This window comes from Mauremys reevesii, linkage group 4, assembly GCF_016161935.1.
Source record: "Mauremys reevesii isolate NIE-2019 linkage group 4, ASM1616193v1, whole genome shotgun sequence".
NCBI lineage: Eukaryota > Metazoa > Chordata > Testudines > Geoemydidae > Mauremys > Mauremys reevesii.
Window position 1 is genome coordinate 134993804 of NC_052626.1, and position 23065 is coordinate 135016868.

The window sequence follows — 23065 nt, forward strand, 5'->3', positions numbered from 1 at the left end:
AGGTGAAGAAACTACAGTTGAAGAAATCTGTGGGATTTACAATGTCTTATTTGGGATGTCCTTTCTTAAAAAAACTAAAAGGAATACTGAATAAAGAGCCTGACTCTGTTTTCATACTTGTTACTAGAAATTGTCTGGTTAACTATTTAAAAGTGAAGTTGAAATCTAGCTCTCTGCCCTGATCCAATCACTAGCTGCTCACAGAACAGAAGGAAGTTTGCCTCTTTGCTGTTGCAGGTAAGCAGCTTTACTAGGGTGCACGGATTTCCTAACCAGTCTGAAAGGATGTAATCTGGAGGAGTATTCCTGTTTGGTCCATGTCCCACAGGATGTCAGAAGAAGAACCCACTGAAAATGTGGTCAGACCCCTACTCTGGCTTCAGATGCCGCTCTCCTCCTCTCCCTACCACATGTTACATTATGAACAGGAATGTTAAGAAGGTTGGCACTGTGAAAACAATGCCATTTTTCTAAATAGGGAAAATACAGGAACTCTATTGTGGTCAAGAGGTCAGTAAACAGGCAATTATGATACGTATTTCCAAAGCTACCAGATATTTAAAAGATATTTTTAACTGAAATGGAAAATGTAAGAAGGGATAGGCAGTGAGTGCATAGAGGTTTTGAATCGCATTTCCCTGAGATATTACCCCTTTGAGGTAGTTAAACTTGCTTTAAATTTGACAGCTTGGCATTGCAGATAAGACCTTCACATCCAGGACCTGCAGAGGATGAGATGAGTGGGTGTGAGGGAGGAAGGTGGTTACATGCTTAAAGCATCAGCATAAGAGTCAGAAGTTGTGGGTTCTGTTTTCAGCTCTGCTTTTGGGTCTACCACAGATTTGTTGCATTCTTTATTTGTATTAGTAGAGGGCCAAGGAGCCTTAGTCATGGAGCAGGACCTCAGTGTCCTAGGTGCTGTTTAAATGCAGCTTCCAGTCTGGTGTTATGCATGAGCAACCTTAAGAGATGCTGAATTTAACTCCTTGGTGCTTGACTTTGCAACCTAAATCAATTTTTACTGAATACAGTTTCCTAGTATTTTTTTAAACAGCTCATTAATTCTGTTATGTACAACTGCAAACCCCTCCCCTTCACACACTACCACAGATGGCTACCACTTCATCTACAGAACTCACTCTATTAGCTCATCAGCCACTGGGTTCATATGCTAATTTGGGTGGAGCTCAGTCGCCATCACCTCCCCCATGGAATGGGGGTGCACCTGCCTGGGTTGGTTCCCCCAGCTTGAGGGATGTACTGGGAGAGGAGGGGGTGATGGTCATATACAGAGTTTGAGAGAGTGATTGAATGGAGCTCAGCCTGCTTCATTTCTTCTCTGCCCTGTGGCAGCTCCCAGCCATTCCCAATGCATGGGCTGAGTCTTAGAATAGTCCTGTTCCATTATTGTGGCAGGTTAAACGTTTTCCTGGGCATGTTTCACTGACCTTTTTAGCAGTTGATAACTCAGCCAAAGTCCCATGATTCCTCTGCTCACATCCCATCTTTCAGCTGTTTGAGTCAGTGCATGGAATCAAACAGCATGAAGGAGGCATAGCTAGGCACTGGGGGCCAGGCACTTCTTAATGCATAGAGGCTAATGCACATGTGTGACCAAATGCACCCTGTATTCACCCTCTAAACATGCTATTGTAATAATCTTTGCACAAAGGATGCCTTGTAAGGTATAATTTTAAAACTCCTAATTCACTGGTCAATATCACGGTAAAATGTGTGTGGCATTATACGTAAAGTTATGAATTCCCCCCTGCATGACATTGGTGGGGCATGTTCAAACTCCAGAATTAGGCAAAACAGGTCAAGCAGGTTTTAAAGGGATGTGGGTTTACCTCAAATTTACATGTAAACAGAGTCCTGAGACAGTGAATGGGGGAAGGCAGAGGACAAAAGAGGTCTGCATTTCAGCAAACAGGGAGTGAGAAAACAGCATGGGACTTCTTATCAGGAGATTTTGCTGCCTGGCTGTCACATGGAAGGAATTTGTACTAGAAAGTGCTCTCAAGGACATGCATTTCCAAGGGGGAAATGAAATATAAAAGTGAGGGGCAAACACTCCAATCCATTCCTCTCTCCCTGTCTATCTCCCTCTTTGTACCTGAGAAGACCAGAAGAAACAGCTGCTGGACTTGAGGGAGTTGTCCTGACTGGAAAAGTTCAGTCTGTAATGCTGATAGAATGGGGTAAGGACTTCACTTTTGAATCAAGTATAGTTTAAGTTAAGCACCAGGAAGCTTTTTATCTTTATTTTTCATGTAACCATTTCTAACTTTCATGCGTCATTACTGGTACTTCCTTAAAATCTATTCTTGTACTTCAAATAAATCTGTTTTTATTCTTTTATTGAAACTAAGTTAAATTGTCTGAGTAACTCAATTTGAGGTGACAAATTTATTGTGTATTGTTCCCTTAAAGGAGGGGTGGGCAAACATTTTGGCCCAGGGGCCACATCGGGGAATAGAAATTGTACGGTGGGCCATGAATGCTCACAAAATTGGGGTTGGGGTGTGAGAAGGGGAGCAGGTTCTGGTTAGGTGTGTGGGCTATGGGGTAGGGATGGAGATGAGAGGTTTGGGGTGAAGGAGGGTGCTCTGGGCTGGGATCAAGGGGTTTGGAGAGCAGGAGGGGGATCAGAACTAGGACAGGGGCTTGGGGTGCAGGGAGAGGCTCAGGGATGCAGGCTCCAAGCAGCCCAGAAGCAGTGGCATATCCCTCCTCCGGCTCCTACATAGAAGCACAGCCAGGTGGATCTGCGTGCTGCCCCATCCGCAGGCACCGCCCCTACAGCTCCCATTGGAGCACATACGAGCCGGAGGAGGGCCATGCTTGGTGCTGGGTCAGGCCACCCCAGCTGGAGCGCTAGAGGGGGCAAGCTCCAGCCCCTGCTCCCTAGCAGGAGCTCAGGGGTTGGCTTAAAATGGCTCCTGGGTGGTAGTTTGCCCACCCCTGCCTTAAAGGGACAACAGAACTCTCTCTCTCTCTCTCTCTCTCTCTGTGGCCCAGAACATTTGGGGGGGGGGAGGGAAATCTGGGAGTGGGAGTGTCTTGGGTTTACCCTGAAAAAGTTACCAAGGCTGATAAAAGCCAGAGTGTAACCCGTGTGTGGCTGGCAGGTTGTGACTTGCATGAAGGAAGGCTGTTTGTGGGCGGCCCAGGTGGGAGCTACTTCCACAAGGCACCTTAAGGCATCCTAGGTTGGAGGACGGGGGTGATAGAGCCCTCACCTTGCCATGTCACAACATGTATTGGGAATCACACACAGGGGTGGCTCAGAAGCCAGTCACTGCACTGCGAGGCAAGTGCCATAAAGAAGAGTAACGGTGAGAAGGTAATTGTATATAAAGCTTTCCTGGAGCACTTCGCTCCCCTGAGCACCCTCCCTGCGCTTGGCAAACCCAGTCTGACTGGTGTGACAGAATGGTGGTGGTGACAGGCATTTGAGGAAGAATTTCCTCAGGATGATAAAGGCCACAAAGACCGTGTCTCTTAGCTACAAAGAACTGTTTTCAGTGCTATACAACATTTTCTTCAATCGTAGTGACTCACCGTTTATATTGATTTTTACAGAGACTCATTTAAAAAAGGAAAATTAATAAAACTGTAGCCAAGTCTTGCAGTCGTTACTGAGTATTTACTCGGTCCCTCTTGAAACATGCCTTTCAGTCAGTGGCTCTAACCAGAATGTCAGAACATGTGTCCTACAGTTTTGATCAGAAACTGAATATAGCACTGTGGAAGGGACCAGGTCTCTGCATTATGGGACTGTTTCCTCTTCCTTCCCACCCCTCTCAACACTGAGACTGTGCAAGAAATGCATCAAGATTCAGCTTAAAGACGAACCATGTCTGATGGTTGAATTTCCTCAAAGAAAGAGGAAGTTGTTTTAAAATAATTTCTAAATAACACAGTCCCTGTCTAATTCCCTATCTGAGCCGCTTTTAGCCTAATGTAACAGTGACATACAGTTTGTTCACAAAAGGAAAAAAAAATAAGTTAGTTAATACAGACAATGGGTTTATTATCTTTTGAAATAAATGGTTCCTGCCAGCTGCAGGAAGCCCGCTCTTGGCAGCAGCGCCATGGGAGGCTGTTGCACTCAGGGATACAGACTGGAAGGGAAACCCGTGGAGGGCTTTAAATGTTTCAATTTTACACCCTAATGAACAAAAGCAAACAAGGGGTAGTTCTGGTGGGTGGTTCCAGGAGCAGTTTCCCCTCCGTGAAATGTGCCCACGGCTGCACCCACAAAGACACACGTGCAGGGGCAGGGCCGCTCCAGACCCCAGCGCGGCAAGCACGCGTGGGCGGCCCTCTCGGGGAGGGGGCCGGCAGGCTGGGCCGGGCGGACCTCGTCCTGGGCTCCGTGGACCTGCCGCAGGCATGCCTGCGGGAGCTCAACCGTAGCCGCGGGAAGACGGGAAACACTCCAGGGGCCCGGAAAACACTCGTGGGGGCCCCTGCGGACGCGCCTGGAGCAAATTGCCCTCTTGCCCCTCTGGGCGGCCCTACATTCCCGCGGAGGTCCGGGGCTCCGGGGCGCCTCCCGCGCATGACTGCTTGGGGCGGCCAAAAAGGTAGAGCCGCCCCTGGCAGGGGGGCCTGGACAGGTCCCCCGGCCTCCTGGGACACAGGCTCGACGCTGATCCCTGGGGCGAACCAATCACTCAGGGCCCGGCGCAGCCTCTTCTCCCTCCCCACCCCAGCACTGGCTCCCGGACAGCGCCTGGGCGCAAAGCGGTGACACAAGCCCCACCCCATTTTTCAGGCCCCGCCCCATCCTCTCCTGGCCACGCCCCTCTCCCGCCCCTTCCCTCGCTGTCCCCGAGCTCCGGCCCCGACGGTGCGGGCCGAGCCGCAGCGAGCGGCCCCGCCATGGTCTCGGCTCCGCGCGGTCGGCCCGGCGCCCGGGGGCTCCTGGCGCTGCTGCTGCTGCTGCTGCCCCGCCCCGGGGCCCGCGGTGAGTCGCGGCGGCCCCAGCAGCGGGCGCTGCCCCGCACTGGCTGCGCGGGGCCGGCGGGCGGGGACCTGCTGCCCCGCACTGGCTGCGCGGGGCGCGGAGCGGGGCAGCGAGCCCGCCCGAGCGGCACCGCCCCACCGGCTCCCGGCGCAGGGGCTCGGCCCGGCCAGTCGGGCCCTGGGGAGCGAGCGGCCGCGGGGCAGCCCGGGCCGGGGGACAGGGGCGAGCGGGCGGGCAGCGGGCTCGGCCCCACGGCCCGTCGGGGCGGGTGTTTCCGCTGCCCCAGACCCGCCGGGCGGTGCCTTGGCTTGGCCCCGCTTCTGCCCGGGAGAGACAAGCCCGGAGCTACCCAGAGCCCGTCCCGGGCCTGGAACCACCTCCCCGGCTGCAGCGTGGCTGGGTGGGGCCGGGTCTGGCTGGGAGCCAGGGCCGGCTCCAGACCCCAGCGCGGCAAGCAAGCGCGTGGGGCGGCCCTCTCGGGGGGGGCGGCCCTCTCGGGGGGGGGGCGGCAGGCTGGGCCCGCGGACCGGCCGCAGTCATGCCTGCGGGAGGTCCACCGGAGCCGCCGGACCTGCGAACTGTCGGCAGCTGCGGGAGGTCCAGCCCAGCCGCGCGACCAGCGGACCCTCTGCAGTCATGCCCGTGGGAGGTCCGCTGCTCCCGCGGCTCCAGGGCGCCTCCCGCGCATGACTGCTTGGGGCGGCCAAAAAGGTAGAGCCGCCCCTGCTGGGAGCTCAGATAACGATGCGTGGAGCCCTTTGCTCACCCGGCCCCTGGCTTTACCCCGGCTGTACTGGGTCCTCTACTGGTGAGGCGGCCTCTCAGCCCGGTTACAGTGTAATTAACCCTGTCACCCTCCTGCTGTGAAGTGGGGAGACTGAGTTGTTCGCTCCAGGGACGATACCCCCAGCACCTGGATGTGTTGTAAGGAATCAGCGTGGAGCTGGTAGCTGAAGTCTTGTGAGCTGATGAGATGGTCCCAAGAGAGGACAGGATCATCAGGGGAGTGCAGGCTAATGGAAGCCCAGATCAGACAGGATTAAGAAAGAGAATTTGATCAGTGAGCTCAGACACAAGGAGGAGGAAGATGAGACTTGCTTGGGAAGGAGCAGTTACAGAACTGGAGAGGATCAAGGATGCTGTTAGAAGGCAGAAACACAACGCAGTGAACGTAAGAATGGCCGCAGTAGGTCTGATCAATGGTCCATCTACCCCAGTAGTCAATGCCAGATGCTTCACAGGGAATGAACAGAACAGGGTGATTATAGAGTGATCCAACTCCTGTGGTCCAGTGCCAGAGTCTGGTAGTCAGAGGTTAAAGGACACCCAGAGCATGTGGTTGAGCCCCTGACCATAATGGTTAATAGCCGTTGATGGACCTGCCCTCCATGAACTTAATTTATTCTCTTTTCAACTCAGTTATACTTTTGGCCTTCACAACATCATGTTCAATGATGTTAGAAGAGACGGGAGGAAGGGAGATGGGGCAATAGTTGAAGGGATTGGTGGGATCAGAGGAGGACTTTTGGGATTGGGAGAGACCGGAGCTTGTTCGCATTTGATTCTAGTGAGCTGGCAACGTGTCGGGGATCTTCTACTGTTAATGGCACTCCAGGCATGTTTACTGGGCCAAAGATTATCCATCTCTGAAAATGTATTATAATTCTCACGGTTGTGTGCGGGACCTGATTGTTTACGGTTCAAAGGGTTAATTGATGGTGTGGCTACAAGGGCGGGACACCTAATGCATGTGGATATCTTGCACTGTGCAGTCTCAGAAATATTAAGGAAAATGAAATGAGTAAAATTAGTTTCATTTTTTTCTTGTTTGTCTTAGTGATGTTGTTCAGTGGTACTTTCACTTGTGTGCGAGGAGGCAGAGCTTTGACATATTTGTAGGAGAGTGAAGGAGGAAATCTGGGACTGGGCCTCTTTTCTTTTAGCCTGTTTTGTCAGATACTAACACTGTAAAAGTCACTCTAGCCATCTTGTGGCATCTGATGTCTTTCTGTGAGTGGCCTGGCTGTTTATATGATTTTCAGAACAGTCAGTTGAGTAAACTGACGATGTTTTCTACAGTGTCTATGCTGAAAACAATCCTGAAAAATCCCCAAATAAAACTGGTGATTGTAAGGGGGAGAAATATCCATTCTAGCACTGAGCACAGGAATCATGGTGGTCAAAAGCTTTTGTTTAAGGGATGAATCTCTCCAGCTTGATGTGTCCCCCTAGCTGGCTCACTTGTAGTGTGGGTGGGAGCTACAGAGTTACTTAGGCTGGAGCTTGTCATGCAGTGGGGACTCAGCTGCTCTGTGCTGCCAGGGGCGGCTCTAGAAATCACGCTGCCCCAAGCAGCGCGGTGCGCTGCGCCGCCCTTCCCCGGTCCTGCGGCGGGTCCCTTCTTCCCGCGGCTCCGGTTGAGCTCCCGCTGCGGCAGGTCGACCGGAGCCCGGGACGAGTGGACCTGCCGCAGGCATGACTGCGGCGGGTGCCGTGGTCCCGGGCTCCGCCGACCTGCCGCAGCCATGACGGCCCAGACTCCCGCCCTCCCCGGCGGCAGGGGACGCCCCCTACGTTTTGCCGCCCAAGGCACCAGCTTGTTTTGCTGGTGCCTAGAGCCGCCCCTGTGTGCTGCTAATCCAGTCACTCTCTGCACCTCCACCATTCTTTTGCAGCAGTGGCTGCTCTCGCTAGGCTAATTCCTGTTTAGATAACTTGAACTAGCACAGCAGTGAAGACGCCTTTAGTTTCAACCCCTGGCTGTGGGAAGCTTGTCTGTTCTCATAGGCTACTGGAAAACCTGAGGAACCCCACAACGGGGCTCACCTGCCTGTGGCAGGTCCCTGTAACATCTAAGGCATGTCAGGATCCTTTTGAATGAAGGCAGCTGTGTGAAATTATTTACAATAAATCTCTCTTGTTAAAATTAGAGTATGTTCTTCTGTTTTTCGGATAGGTCAGTGTGGGGCCCCTCCAAGGCTCAGTCGTGCCATCCCCTATGATACCAGTCGCACAGAGGGCTTCCCTATCGGCACAGAAGTGACCTACAGGTGCCTTGATGGCTTTGTTAAAATCCCTGGAAAGTCAGACACTGTCGTTTGCCTTTCAAACTCAGAGTGGTCAGCCATTGGAGAGTTTTGTAGTGGTAAGTATTTTATTTTCTCTGGAACAAATTTCCTCTGGCCACCCTTCGCTGATGGAAATGTCAGACTTTCCCCCACTGAATAGGCCTACTCAAAATTAGCTTTAATAACTAGTTTCAAGTTCCTTTCTGGATCAGTGACAATATACAATTAACCTGCTTATTCAAGAATCTTGTTGCAAAGCAATCTGTGAACATCCATCAGTGAGACGACTTGTGCTTGATTCAGGAATGTGTGGTTTAGAGCGACAGGAATGAGAAGTAATTTTATATTTGAGTTTTGACTGCCCAGAAATAAGTGGAGATGCCTCCATCCTTGGGATGCTCAGACAGTTTTGCTGCATCATCTGGCATAAGTGAAATAAAGCTGTTTCAGAAATGATTTACCTGCACATTACCACTTATATTATGCAATTGCATAAGCGTTCTGGCCAATGGGAGCTGGGGGGCATGGTGCCTGTGGGAGAGAGTGATGCAGAGCTGCTTGTGCACCTCCGCCTAGGAGCTGGACCTGCTTCCGAGGCTCAGAATGGTTCACGGTGCTAGGACAGGCAGGAAGCCTGCCTTAGCATCCCTGCTGCACCGCTGACAGGGAGCCGCCCGAGGTAAGCCCATGCCCCAGTCCCCAGCCAGGCATGAGCGGCTGAGAGGAGGATGATTTTGTTCAATCAGTGGAGACTGAGGTCGTGGAGAAGGAAAGATTTGCGAGAGAACACAAGCTTTGTGTTTGCCATGTGGAGTTTAAGCTACTGGCAGGGAATCAAAATGGGAGTTTTGTGAGTTGTCAATATAACGATTGCATCCAAAGCTGTGAGAGCAGATAGGATCCCAAAGACAGGATGCACAAGGAAAAGAGGGTGGGCCAAGGAGAGAATCCTGGCAGATTCTCACTGGTGGTGTGGGAGTGGGGGGAGTTGGAGGATCCACCAAACTAGACCTGAAAGTAGGAGATGGAAGAGTCAGGAGAAAAACCGTGAGAGGCTGGAGTGACAATAGCCAGTAGATGATGGGATTGAAAGAAGTAGAAATGGTTGATGCTGTCCAAGCAGAGGCGGCTGCAGGCACCAGCACCCAAAGGCCTGCGGGAGAGAGTCGCACGGAGCCGATTGTGTCCCTCATGGCTCCAGGCACCAGTTGCCGTGAGGGCAGAAGGGTCGGGCAGCCTTCAGCGGCATGCCTGCGGGAGGTCTGACGGTCCCATGGCTTCGGCAGTAATTCGGCGGCAGGTACGCCGAAGCCACGGGACCGGCGGACCTCCTGCAGGCAAGCCGGGCCTGCCTGACCACCGTCTTTAGGGTGGCAAAATACATAGAGCCGTCCCTGTGTCCAAGGCACTAAGCAGTCAAGGAGAATGGGGTGGGGTAGAGGCCCTGGGAATTGTGTGAGACTTCAATAAAGTGGAGAGGATGGACACACACTGGAGAGGGTCACAAGGTTAGAGTTGAAGATAACCGTGCCGTGGTTGTAAACAGAATGTTCAATTTGAATTGGAGATGAGGAGCAGGGGAAATCTGTCTTTCTCTTTCTACATGCTTTAATCTACCAATGCCTTTCTCTCTCTTAGCTCCTTCATTTTCTTTTTTACTCCTTAGTTCATATCACCTGCTGCTTGGAGCAGCACCCAGTTAGCTTTGTCCAAGTTGCTTGCCTCTCTTCCTTAAAAATAATTTAAAAAAAAATCTCCCTTCCCCTAAAGTGTCCTGCTCTAATGCTCATATGCAGCTCTGTGGCTGTACTGTAATAGCTGCTGCTGCCTCTAAATAGGGTTATCAGATAGCAACTGTGAAAAAATGGTAATAGGCGCCAATATAAGAAAAACTCCCAAAAAACAGTATTGTCCCTTTAAAATGGGACATCTGATCACCCTACCTCTAAATCATAAACTTTTGGGGCAGGGTACCTGTTTGGTACCCTTCACTTATGTTAGGCCTGGTCCACACTAGGACTTTAATTCGAATTTAGCAGCGTTAATTCGAATTAACCGTGCACCCGTCCACACCAGGAAGCCATTTAATTCGACATAGAGGGCTCTTTAGTTCGACTTCTGTACTCCTCCCCGATGAGGGGAGTAGTGCTAAATTCGACATGGCCATGTCGAATTAGGCTAGGTGTGGATGCAAATCGACCTTAATAGCTCCAGGAGCTATCCCACACTGCACCACTCTGTTGACGCTCTGGACAGCAGTCTGAGCTTGGATGTTCTGATCAGGCACGCAGGAAAAGCCCCTGGAAAATTTGAGTTCCTTTTCCTGTCTGGCCAGTTTGAATCTCATTTCCTGGTTGGACATCGGGGCGAGCTCAGCAGCACCGGCAGCAATGCAGAGCTCTCCAGCAGAGGAGTTCATGTAATCTCTGAATAGAAAGTGGGACCCAGCATAGACTGACCGGGAAGTCTTGGATCTGATCGGTGTGTGGGGCGAGGAGTCTGTGCTTTCGGAGCTGCGCTCCAAAAAACGGAATGCAAAGACCTACGAGAAGGTCTCCTGAGCCATGACAGACAGAGGATACAGCCGGGATGCAACGCAGTGCCGCGTGAAAATCAAGGACCTCAGACAAGGCTACCAGAAGACCAAAGCGGCAAATGGACGCTCCGGAGCCTGCCACCACTGCCCCACCAGTGACCGTGGACTCTGACGATGGGATAGTGTCGACGGCCAGTTCCTCGGCGATGTTCGCGGACGGGGAAGATGAGGATGGATTTGTGGAGGACGAGGCAGGCGACAGCGCTTACAATGCTGGTTTCCCCAACAGCCAGGATCTCTTCATCACCCTCACGGAGATCCCCTACCAATCCTCCCCGGCCGTTAACCCGGACCCTGGATCAGGGGAAGGATCAGTCGGTAAGTGCTTTAAACATGTAAACTTTTATTATTAATGGAACAGTAATCTGAACTATGTGAAAAGGAGGTCTATATATATGGGGATAGAACAGAAATCCTCCTGGGAGATCTCCACGAAGCTCTCCTGGAGGTAATCAAAAAGCCTCCGCAGGAGGTTCCTGGGGAGAGCTGCCTTATTGGGTGCTCTGTGGTAGCACACTTTTCCGCGCCAGGCTTTCATGAGGTACTCAGGGAGCATTTCCTCCCCGAGCATGGCTGCATATGGCCCTGGTTTGTGCTGGCTTTCACGCAGCATGCGCTCTCTATCTCCTTCAGTGACCGTCCTCAGGGTGATCTCGCTCGGAGACTCCTGAATCTAATTAGGGGAATTACTGTAATGTTACGCCTGGTCCAAAGTATTTTTAAAAAATCTCCAGACAGACGGCGTAGCAGAGACTCAGCACACTGCTGCGTGACAAGCGTAACGGAAAGCCAAAGAATCAAATGGACGCTCATGGAGGGAGGGGGGACTGAGGACGCAAGCTATCCCACAGTTCCTGCAGTCTCCGAAAAGCATTTGCATTCTTGGCTGAGCTCCCAATACCTGTACGGTCAAACACATTGTCTGCGGCGGTTCAGGACATAGCTCGTCAATGTACCCCTCTCCCCCACTCCCAAAAGGAAAAGGAAAAAAAAATCGTCTTTTGACTCTTTTAAATGTCACCCTATGTGTACTGAATGGTGCTGGTAGACGCGATGCTGCGGCACTGTACTGTAGCATCCTCCCGCCCCCCACCTCATGGGTGGCTGACGGTGCAATATGACTGATATCCGTTGTCATCATCAGCCTTGCGGTAGATGGTGTAGTACAATACGACTGGTACCCGTCCTCGTCATCAGCCCATAAGTAGACGGCCTGCTAACCGTCTTCATCATAGCAACAGGGGGCTGAGCTCCATCAGCCCCCGCCCTTCATGTGTAAAGAAAAGATTCTGTACTGCCTGGACTGTCATAGCAGCAGGATGCTGGTCTCCTCTCCCCCACACTGCTTAATGTCCTGTCTGGACAATCATAGCAGCTGGAGGCTGCCTTCCCCTCATTTCATTTCACTAACAAGTCACTGTTTCTTATTCCTGCATTCTTTATTACCAGCACACAAATCAGGGGACACTGCAATGGTCGCCCGGGAAGGCTGCGGGAGGAGGGAAGCAACAGGTGCGGTTGTTGCAGGAGCACCCCCTGTGAATGGCGTGCAGCTCATCATTCCTGCATAATCTGACATGGAGCAGCTGTGCTCTCTAGTTCTCTGAAACACTGGATCTCTACTACACTTGCCCCATATTCTATGCAGGAATTATTCTATTTTTACATACCATAAAGGAGGGATTGACTCGGGGAGTCATTCCCAGTTTTGTCTTTTGCGCCCCCGGCTGATCTCGGCCAGGGGCACCTATGACAGCAGCAGAAGGTATAATGCAATACGACTGGTAACCGTCATCACATTGCCAATTTACAGTGGCATGGTAGATGGTACAGTATGGCTGATAACCATCTCTGCTGTCATGCAAAAGCAAATTAATGCTGCTGTGTAGCGCTGCTGAATTGCCTCTGTCCGCGGCATCTAGTACACATACGGTGACAGTGACAAAAGGCAAAACAGGCTCCATGGTTGCCATGCTATGGCGTCTGCCAGGGTAATCCAGGGAAAACGGGCTCGAAATGATTGTCTGCCATTGCTTTCCTGGAGGAAGGAATGACTGACGACATTTACCCAAAACCACCTGCGACAATGATTTTTGCCACATCAGGCACTGGGAACTCAACCCAGAATTCCAAGGGTCGGGGGAGACTGCGATGGGGTGGAACAGGGGCAGAGTTTATGCTTTCCGGATTGCCTGCAGCAGGAGTGCGCACGAGATAAGTGCTGTGCATGGTCTTGTTCACAGAGACAGACTAGACTGTGTTCATTGTTCACAGAAATGTATCTTTGCAAGGAATTCACTCGCTTTTTCCCATCACACAGCTTCAGCTGTCTCCAGACCTGCCACAGCATCCCCCTCACAGAGGCTGGCAAAGATTAGGCGGTGAAAGAAAAAGACACGGGACGAGATGATCGCTGAACTTCTCGGCTGCTCCCGAGCCGAGGAGGACCAGCAGAGCCAGTGGAGGCAGACCCTCTCTCTGTACCAGCACTCACACAACGAACGGGAGGAGAGGTGGCGTGAGGAAGACAAGCAGGCGACTCAAATGCTGCTTGGACTAATGAGGGAGCAAACGGACACGCTCCAGCGCCTTGTGGCTGTTCTGCAGGACCGCAGGCAAGAGGACAGACCCCCCCCCCCGCAGTGTATCTGCAACCGCCCTCCCCCGCCACAAAGTCCCATACTCCCCTCACCCAAAATAACCAGAAGGAGGGGCGCCAGGGGGCATTAAAACTGTCACTGCACCCCAGCAGAGTGCTCAAGTACCCAAAAGCTCTCATACCCTAATTTTTGAGAAGTCCTTCCCTTCCTGACTCACCCAAGCCCCAATCCCAGTTTCATCCCCTAACTGTCTAGTTAATTATTAAAAATACTTTGCTGTTGATTACTGTTTCCGTCATGTTTTTTTTACAGAAGACTGTGTTTGAAGGGGGCGGTGGGGAAGGGGGTTGGTAATTGCATAGGACGGTCACCTTTACCAGGGTACAGACACGGGGGCAGGATCAGCAGCAGGTCACACACACAGTGCAGTCAGTAGGCACCCTGGTCGGTATGGGAGGTGGTTTCCAGGTTCTGTGTGGGTGGGGGAACGTGACTTTGTAGCAGGGGAGGGCGGTTACAGATCTTATGCAGCGGTCCTTGTCCTGGACCGCAGAGCCACGCAGCAGATGAATCTGTATCCGTCCTCCTCCGCCACAAGGCCACATAGCCCCCGCACACAGAATCCCAAAAAGGAGGGATGGCAGGCTCCGTTGAAACAACCAGTCCGGCACTGCGGACCGCTCTAGGAGCAGGAGCCTATCATTCCTCGAGTTTAGAGGCGGTCTTTACATCACCGCACACCCTACCCAGCACAGTCTGCGTCCCAGTTTCAACCCTTTAATGCAAAGTCATTATAAAGAAACCTTTGTTAAGTAACAATGGAACATGTATTTTATTTTTACACGTGTGTTGGAAGTGGGGGAAACAGGGTGAACGGGGCATGTAACTGCAGAGGATAGTCAACACTAACTGCTTAAAGAAAAAGGGGCAGGTTCAGCTTCTCTGTAAAGAAACTGAACAGTCACAGGTCACGCTGCTCGCTGAGAAACCTAGGTTTGAAAGCCTCCCAGATGCACAGCACTTCCCGCTGGGCTCTTCTAATTGCATGGGTGTCAGGCTGAGCGTAATCAGCAGCCAGGCGATTTGCCTCAACCTCCCATCCCGCCATAAAGGTCTCCCCCTTGCTCTCACTGAGATTGTGAAGCACACAGCAAGCTGCAATAACAATGGGGATATTGGTTTCACTGAGATCCGAGCGAGACAGTAAGCTTCGCCATCTCCCCTTGAGACGTCCAAAAGCACACTCCACCACCATTCTGCACTTGCTCTGCCGGTACTTGAAGAGTTCCTTCTCACTGTCCAAGGCGCCTGTATAGGGCTTCATGAGCCAGGGCATTAGCGGGTAGGCTGGGTCCCCGAGGATCACTATAGGCATCTGCACATCCCCAACCGTTATTTTGTGGTCCGGGAAGAAACTACCTTCCTGCAGGCGTCTAAACAGACAAGAGTTCCTGAAAACACGCGCGTCATGAACCTTGCCTGGCCACCCGACGTTGATGTTGGTAAAACGTCCCCTTTGGTCCACCAGTGCTCGCAGCACCATTGAAAAGTAGCCCGATTTCTCAGCAGCTGACTGTGGAAGAGGTGGATGATAAGATGCGAGGAGGTGAAAACGGCCATAACTGCAGCGGGCTCCTTGCTCGCTGTGCTGTGGCGTCCGCGCTGTAACTGACCAGAAAAGTGCACGAACAGATTGCCCGCTGGCGCTTTGGGGGTGGGTGGGAGGGCGTGATTGACGGTTCAATGACGACAGTTACCCAAAACCACCCTCGACACATTTTTTCCCCCAGCAGGCATTGGGGGCTCTACCCAGCATTCCAATGGGCAGCGGGGACTGCGGGAACTGTGGGATAGCTTCCCACAGTGCACCGCTTCCAAATTCGACGCTGGCCCCGTTACTGTGGACTCACACAGTCGAATTAGTGTTTTTAGTGTGGATACACAAATTCGACTTCGTAAGGTCGATTCCACAAATTCGAATTAAGTTGATTCGAAATAGTCTTGTAGTGTATATATATCCTAAGTTCGATTCAACTTAATTTGAATTTGTGGAATCGACCTTACGAAGTCGAATTTGTGTATCCACACTAAAAACACTAATTCGACTGTGTGAGTCCACAGTAACGGGGCCAGCGTAGAATGTGGAAGCGGTGCACTGTGGGAAGCTATCCCACAGTTCCCGCACTCCCCGCTGCCCATTGGAATTCTGGGATTTCCCCCCAATGCCTGCTGGGGGAAAAAATGTGTCGAGGGTGGTTTTGGGTAACTGTCATCATTGAACCGTCACTCACGCCCTCCCTCCCTCCCCGAAAGCGCCGGCGGGAAATCTGTTAGCGCACTTTTCTGGTCAGTGACAGCGCGGACGCCACAGCACTGCGAGCATGGAGCCCGCTGCGATCATCGCTGCACTTATGGCCGTTGTCAACTCCTTGCACCTTATCATCCACCTCTTCCACAGTCAGCTGCTGAGAAATCGGGCTACTTTTCAATGGTGCTGCGAGCACTGGTGGACCATGGGGGACGTTTTACCAACATCAACGTCAGGTGGCCAGGCAAAGTTCATGACGCGCGTTTTCAGGAACTCTGCTCTGTTTAGACGCCTGCAGGAAGGTAGTTTCTTCCCGGACCTCAAAATAACTCTTGGGGATGTGCAGATGCCTATAGTGATCCTCGGGGACCCAGCCTACCCGCTAATGCCCTGCCTCGTGAAGCCCTATGCAGGCACCTTGGACAGCGACAAGGAACTCTTCAAGTACCAGCGCGCAGCGTGACCTGTGACTGTACAGTTTCTTTACAGAGAAGCTGAACCTGCCCCTGTTTCTTTACCAAGTTACTGTTGACCAGCATCTGCAGTTACATACCCCGTCCACCCCACTTCCAACACACATTTAAAAATAAAATACATGTTCCACTGTAACTTTACAAAGGTTTCTTTATTGATGACTTTGCATTAAAGGGTTGAAACTGGGACGCAGACTGTGCTGGGTAGGGTGTGCGGTGATGTAAAGACCACCTCTAAACTCGAGGAATGACAGGCTCCTGCTCCCAGAGCGGTCTGCAGTGCCGGACTGGTTGTTTCAACGGAGCCTGCCATCCCTCCTTTTTGGGACTCTGTGTGCGGGGGCTATGTGGCCTTGTGGCGGGGGAGGACAGATACAGATTCCTCTGCTGCGTGGCTCTGTGGTCCAGGACAGGGACCGTTGCATGAGATCTGTAACCCCCCTCCCCCGCTACAAAGTCACGTACCCCCCCACCCACACAGAACCTGCAAACCACCTCCCATACCGACCACGGTGCCTACTGACTGCACTGTGTGTGTGACCTGCTGCTGATCTTGCCCCCGTCTCTGTACCCTGCTAAAGGTGACTGTCCTATGCAATACCCTACCCCCTTCCCCACCCACCCCTTCAAACGCAGCATTGTGTAAAAAAGCATGACGGAAACAGTAATTAACAGCAAAGTATTTTTAATAATTAACCAGACAGTCAGGGGATGAAACTGGGATTGGGGCTAGGGTGAGTCAGGAAGGGAAGGAATTCTCAAAATTAGGGTATGAGAGCTTTTGGGTACTTGAGCACTCTGCTGGGGTGCAGTGACAGTTTTCACGGCCCCTGGCGCCACTCCTGGTTACTTTGGGTGAGGGGGTATGGGACTTTGTGGGGGAGGGCGGTTGCAGATACACTGCGGGGGGGCTCTGTCCTCCTGGCTGCGGTCCTGCAGAACATCCACAAGGCGCCGGAGCGTGTCCGTTTGCTCCCTCATTAGTCCAAGCAGCGTTTGAGTCGCCTGCTTGTCTTCCTCACGCCACCTCTCCTCCCGTTCGCTGTGTGAGCGCTGCTGCTGAGAGAGGGTCTCCCTCCACTGGCTCTGCTGGTCCGCCTCGGCTCGGGAGCACCCCATAACTTCAGCGATCATCTCGTCCCGTGTCTTTCTCTTTCGCCGCCTAATCTTTGCCAGCCTCTGTGAGGGGGATGCTGTGGCAGGTCTGGAGACAGTCGAAGCTGTGTGATGGGAAAGAGGGAGTGAATTCCTTGCAAACATACATTTCTGCGAACAATGAACACAGTCTAGTCTGTGTCTGTGAACAACACCATGCACAGCACCTACCTCGTCCGCACTCCTGCAGCAGGCAATCCGGAAAGCATAAACTCTGCCCCTGTTCCACCCCATCGCAGTCTCCCCCGACCCTTGGAATTCCGGGTTGAGATCCCAGTGCCTGATGATGCAAATTTCATTGTCGCGGGTGGTTCTGGGTACATGTAGTCACTCATTCCTTCCTCCGGGAAAGCAATGCCAGACAATCATTTCGAGCCCGTTTTCCCTGGATTGCCCTGGCAGACGCCATAGCGTGGCAACCATGGAGCCTGTTTTGCCTCTTGTCACTGTCAGCGTATGTGTACTAGATGCCGCGGACTGAGGCAATTCAGCAGCGCTACACAGCAGCATTCATTTGCTTTTCCATGACAGCACAGATGGTTATCAGCCATATTGTACCATCTACCATGCCATTGTAAATTGGCAAGGTGATGATGGTTACCAGCCGTATTGCATTATACCTTCCGCTGCTGTCATAGGTGCCCCTGGCCGAGATCAGCCGGGGGCGCAAAAGACAAAACTGGGAATGACTCCCCGAGTCAATCCCTCCTTTATGGTATCTAAAAATAGAATAATTCCTGCATAGAAGATGGGGCTAGTGTAGTAGAGATCCAGTGTTTCAGAGAACCAGAGAGCACAGCCGCTCCGTGTCAGATTATGCAGGAATGATGAGCTGCATGGCATTCACAGGGGGTGCTCCTGCAACAACCCCACCTGTTGCTTCCCTCCTCCCCCAGCCTTCCCGGACTACCGTTGCAGTGTCCCCTGATTTGTGTGCTGGTAATAAAGAATGCAGGAATAAGAAACAGTGACTTGTTAGTGAAATGAAATGAGGGGAAGGCAGCCTCCAGCTGCTATGATAGTCCAGACAGGACATTAAGCAGTGTGGGGGAGAGGAAAACAGCATCCTGCTGCTATGACAGTCCAGGCAGTACAGAATCTTTTCTTTACACATGAAGGGCGGGGGCTGATGGAGCTCAGCCCCCTGTTGCTATGATGAAGACGGTTAGCAGGCCGTCTACTTATGGGCTGATGATGAGGACGGGTACCAGTCGTATTGCACTACACCATCTACCGCAAGGCTGATGATGATGACGACGGATATCAGTCATACTGCACCGTCAGCCACCCATGAGGCGGGGGGGGGGGGGGAGAGGATGCTACAGTACAGTGCCGCAGCATCGCGTCTACCAGCAGCATTCAGTACACATAGGGTGACATTTAAAAGAGTCAAGAGACGATTTTTTTTCCTTTTCCTTCTGGGGATGTGGGAGGGGGGGTACATTGACGAGCTATGCCCTGAACCGCCGCAGACAATGTGTTTGACCGTACAGGTATTGGGAGATCAGCCAAAAATGCAAATGCTTTTCGGAGACTGCAGGAACTGTGGGATAGCTTGCGTCCTCAGTCCCCCCTCCCTCCATGAGCGTCCATTTGATTCTTTGGCTTTCCGTTACGCTTGTCACGCAGCAGCGTGCTGAGTCTCTGCTACGCCGTCTGTCCGGAGATTTTTTAAACATACTTTGGACCAGGCGTAACATTACAGTAATTCCCCTAATTAGATGCAGGAGTCGCCGAGCGAGATCACCCTGAGGATGGTCACTGAAGGAGATAGAGAGCGCATGCTGCGTGAAAGCCGGCACAAACCAGGGGCCTATGCAGCCGTGCTCGGGGAGGCAATGCTCCCTGAGTACCTCATGAAAGCCTGGCGCGGAAAAGTGTGCTACCACAGAGCACCCAATAAGGCAGCTCTCCCCAGGAACCTCCTGCAGAGGCTTTTCGATTACCTCCAGGAGAGCTTCGTGGAGATCTCCCAGGAGGATTTCTATTCTATCCCCATATGTGTAGAGACCTCCTTTTCACATACTTCAGCTTCCTGTTATATTAAGAATAAAAATTTACATGTTTAAAGCACTTACCGACTGCTCCTTCCCCTGATTCAGGGTCCGGGTTAACGGCCGGGGAGGGTTGGTAGGGGATCTCCGTGAGGGTGATGAAGAGATCCCTGGCTGTCGGGGAAACCAGCGTTGTAAGCACTGTCGCCTGCCTTGTCCTCCACAAACCCTTCCTCATCTTCCCCGTCCATGAACATCACCGAGGAACTGTCCGTCGACACTGTCCCATCGTCAGAGTCCACGGTCACTGGTGGGGCAGTGGTGGCAGGCTCCATAGCGTCCGTTTGCTGCTTTGATTTTTTGGTAGCCTTGTCTGGGGTCCTTGATTTTCACGCAGCGCTGCGTTGCATCCCGCCTGTATCCTCTGTCTCTCATGGCTTTGGAGACCTTCTCGTAGGTCTTTGCATTCCATTTGTTGGAGCGCAGCTCCGAAAGCACAGACTCCTCGCCCCACAAACCGATCAGATCCAAGACTTCCCGGTCAGTCTATGCTGGGTCCCACTTTCTATTCAGAGATTACATGAACTCCTCTGCTGGAGAGCTCTGCATTGCTGCCGGTGCTGCTGAGCTCGCCCCGATGTCCAACCACGAAATGAGATTCAAACTGTCCAGACAGGAAAAGGAATTCAAATTTTCCCGGGGCTTTTCCTGTGTGGCTGGTCAGAACATCGAAGCTCGGACTGCTGTCCAGAGCGTCAACAGAGTGGTGCAGTGTGGGATAGCTCCCGGAGCTACTAAGTTCGATTTGCATCCACACCTAGCCTAACTCGACATAGCCATGTCGAATTTAGCGCTACTCCCCTCGTCGGGGTGGAGTACCGAATTCGAACTAAAGAGCCCTCTAGGTCGAATTAAATGGCTTCCTGGTGTGGACGGGTGCACGGTTAAATCGAATTAACGCTGCTAAATTCGACATAAAATCCTAGTGTAGACCAGGCCTTAGAGAGCTGTGTTTCTGTTTTTTGAGAGAGAGAGAGAGAGTGTGTGAGATAAATAGAAAGCTAGAAGTACAATTTTTGTGCCTATCTTTACAGCTAAATCTTTTAGACCTGGTGTCTTCCCCCCGCCCTTTTTTTTTTTGGCTAGGTGGCTGTGGTGCCCCACCAAGGTTAAAATCTGCTACCTTAAGCAAGAAAGATGGGCAGAAGAATTACTCTCCTTCTGGGAGCACTGTGAGTTATGTCTGTCGCCCAGGATATGAGAGCACCCAAGTGAAACCTGTCATTACTTGTCTTGAGAATTTAAGATGGTCAGAAGCCCCTGAGATCTGTAGAGGTGAGTGTCTTTTTTGTCACTTTTCTCTCTCCGCTGAGCGAGTGGTCCTCTGTGTTTTGTGTTAAGAAGCTGGTTCACATTTCAGTACCGGCTTGTCAGTGTTAGTTTGAAAACCTTTTTGTCAGGTTTTGATTTTAAATTTGAATTCAGCTTTAAATGGCGAGAGAAAGCAAAGTGAGTGCTATTGAACGTAAGACAGCGCTTGCAGTAGTTAAGCTTTTCATTGTGTTTGTTGTGCTTCTCAGCAGCAATAGGAAATCACAAATAAAGCAGTAAAGTTAATATCATACTGTGGTAAATATCCATTTTAAAATGTTGAGCACAGTATCTCTGGAAACTATATGTGAAGGAGAATGATAGTATTATTTTTGTCATTGTTAAAATTCACACGTTTAAAAACTCTAGCCTCAGAGACCACTCATTCAGCATACAGTTCAACCAAACTGAATCACCGTATTAAAAATCACCGTATTAAAAATAAAGGCAATAACCATATGTATGGCAAAGTTGTTCAAATACCAAAATATATAACAAAACTTCAATGAAGAATGGCCTGCATTGTGAAGAATACATAAGTTTTGGTAAAGCTACCTATATTGACTGTCAAGTATTAGAGGGTAGCCATGTTAGTCTGGATCTGTAAAAGCAGCAAAGAGTCCTGTGGCACCTTACAGATTAATAGTCGTTTTGCAGCATGAGCTGTGGGTGAATACCCACTGGCCGGATGCAAGTAGTGGAAATTTCCAGGGGCAGGTATATATATGCAAGCAAGAAGCAAGCTAGAGATAACGAGGTTAGTTCAATCAGGGAGGATGAGGCCCTGTTCTAGCAGTTGAGGTGTGAAAACCAAGGGAGGAGAAACTGGTTCTGTAGTTGGAAAGCCATTCACAGTCTTTGTTTAATCCTGAGCTGATGGTGTCAAATTTCCAGATGAACTGAAGCTCAGCACTTTCTCTTTGAAGTCTGGTCCTGAAGTTTTTTTGCTGCAGAATGGCCACCTTAAGAACTAACCTCGTTATCTCTAGCTTGCTCCTTGCTTGCATATATAAACCTGCCCCTGGAAATTTCCACTACTTGCATCCGACGAAGTGGGTATTCACCCACGAAAGCTAATACACCTAAACGACTGTTAATCTATAAGGTGCCACAGGATTCTTTGCTGCTTATATTGAGTGTGTGTCTGTTGCATTCCATGCAAAACCCTCATTAATACAGGGTGACAGGAAGGAGCCAACTGAGTGATCACCCTTAACCATAGCTCCTTGAATGTCTGTGTTATATTCTGTTTGACAAACACAGGCTGTATCGTAACACTGACGTGAATTTCTTGTGCAGTCTTAGACTCAAGTGGTCTCGCATGCCTGATTAGGAAAATACTTGATGTGTATATAATAGACCATACATTTTTATGTGCAAAAATCTTTTCCACATCAATGTCAGAAATCTTTTTCAATATAATCATTAGTCCTAGTTGTAGTTTTCTCTGTGGCTGCTGGACTGCAGCATGTCTCTTCTGTTTGGCATGTGGACATGGTGAATTTCTGATAGTGTGCTCTTTCTGGTAATAAGTGCCTGGCACCAGAGGAAGCATCACAAATAACTCCTCCTACTCCAGGTAGGAGGAGTCTCTGCCATTGAAGTTGACAAAGTGATAGAATTAAACACGTAAGATGGACAATAAGAATATCCACAGTTAAGTAGGAGAGTGAACTAACTGGACTGCTGGTCTGCCATTGTCATAGTCCAGGGGTGGCCAAACTTACTGACCCTTTGAGCCAAATACAACAACCTTCAGAAGTTCAAGAGCTGGAGCAGGAGGCACCTGCTGGGGCTCGGGGCTTCAGCCCTGCTCCTCCTGAAGCCCTGAGACCCGCCTCCCTGCTGGGCAGAAGCCTCTAGCCCACCACCCTGCTCCAAGGCAGAGGTCCCAAGAGCCTCCACCCCAAGTCTGGTAGGGAGGCTCCGTGAGCTGCACTTTAACTGTAAAAGAGCCACATGCGGCTCGTGAGCCACAGTTTGGCCACCCCAGCCATAGTCTCTTCTAAGTCTGTTAATTTGTTGCATCAGCATAACACGCTAACACTGATCTTGTTCTGTGCTAGCGAAATCGTGTGGTGTTCCAAAAGGACCAGAGCATGGCAGAGCTGTTGTTCTAACCAATGACCTGTATGGTGCAAGAGCAAACATCATTTGTGATGAAGGGTGAGTGTTGGGCAACCGGTGCTGATTAATTCACAGAGCTTAGTTTGGTGAACAGTGAAAAATTAATAATAGAAATTCCGATCTAATTTAAAAACCTAACCTGAGCAGGTGCTACAGATCTGCTGTCCTGGCTTCAGGGCCCTATTGAAAAAGTATAACCTTCCTGCTGAATTTGGCCAGGTGTGGCTCATGATCCCTCAGTCCTCCAGCTGAAAGATTAAGTTGGGAGGAAGCAGGTGCAGCTATGGTATCGTGGGGTGCACTTCAATTTGTTCAAGCTGCTGTTGGAAAAAACTTCCAGAATATGTGATTGGGTTCTAGTTTCAATGGATTGAGCAGGTACTTTCTGGACATTAGAG

The 23065-nt window shown here is 51.0% G+C and overlaps 1 protein-coding gene across 1 annotated transcript in view; it reads left to right on the plus strand.

Moving 5' to 3' along the window:
* The window catches only part of LOC120403911 (complement receptor type 1-like), a 626098-nt gene that overhangs the window by 183203 nt on the left and 419830 nt on the right, over positions 1 to 23065 (plus strand). The window contains exons 3-5 of the mRNA XM_039535862.1: positions 7932 to 8120; positions 20316 to 20504; positions 22607 to 22706. Of these exons, the coding sequence (XP_039391796.1) occupies positions 7932 to 8120; positions 20316 to 20504; positions 22607 to 22706 (478 nt within the window). The remainder of the gene's footprint in view (positions 1 to 7931; positions 8121 to 20315; positions 20505 to 22606; positions 22707 to 23065) is intronic.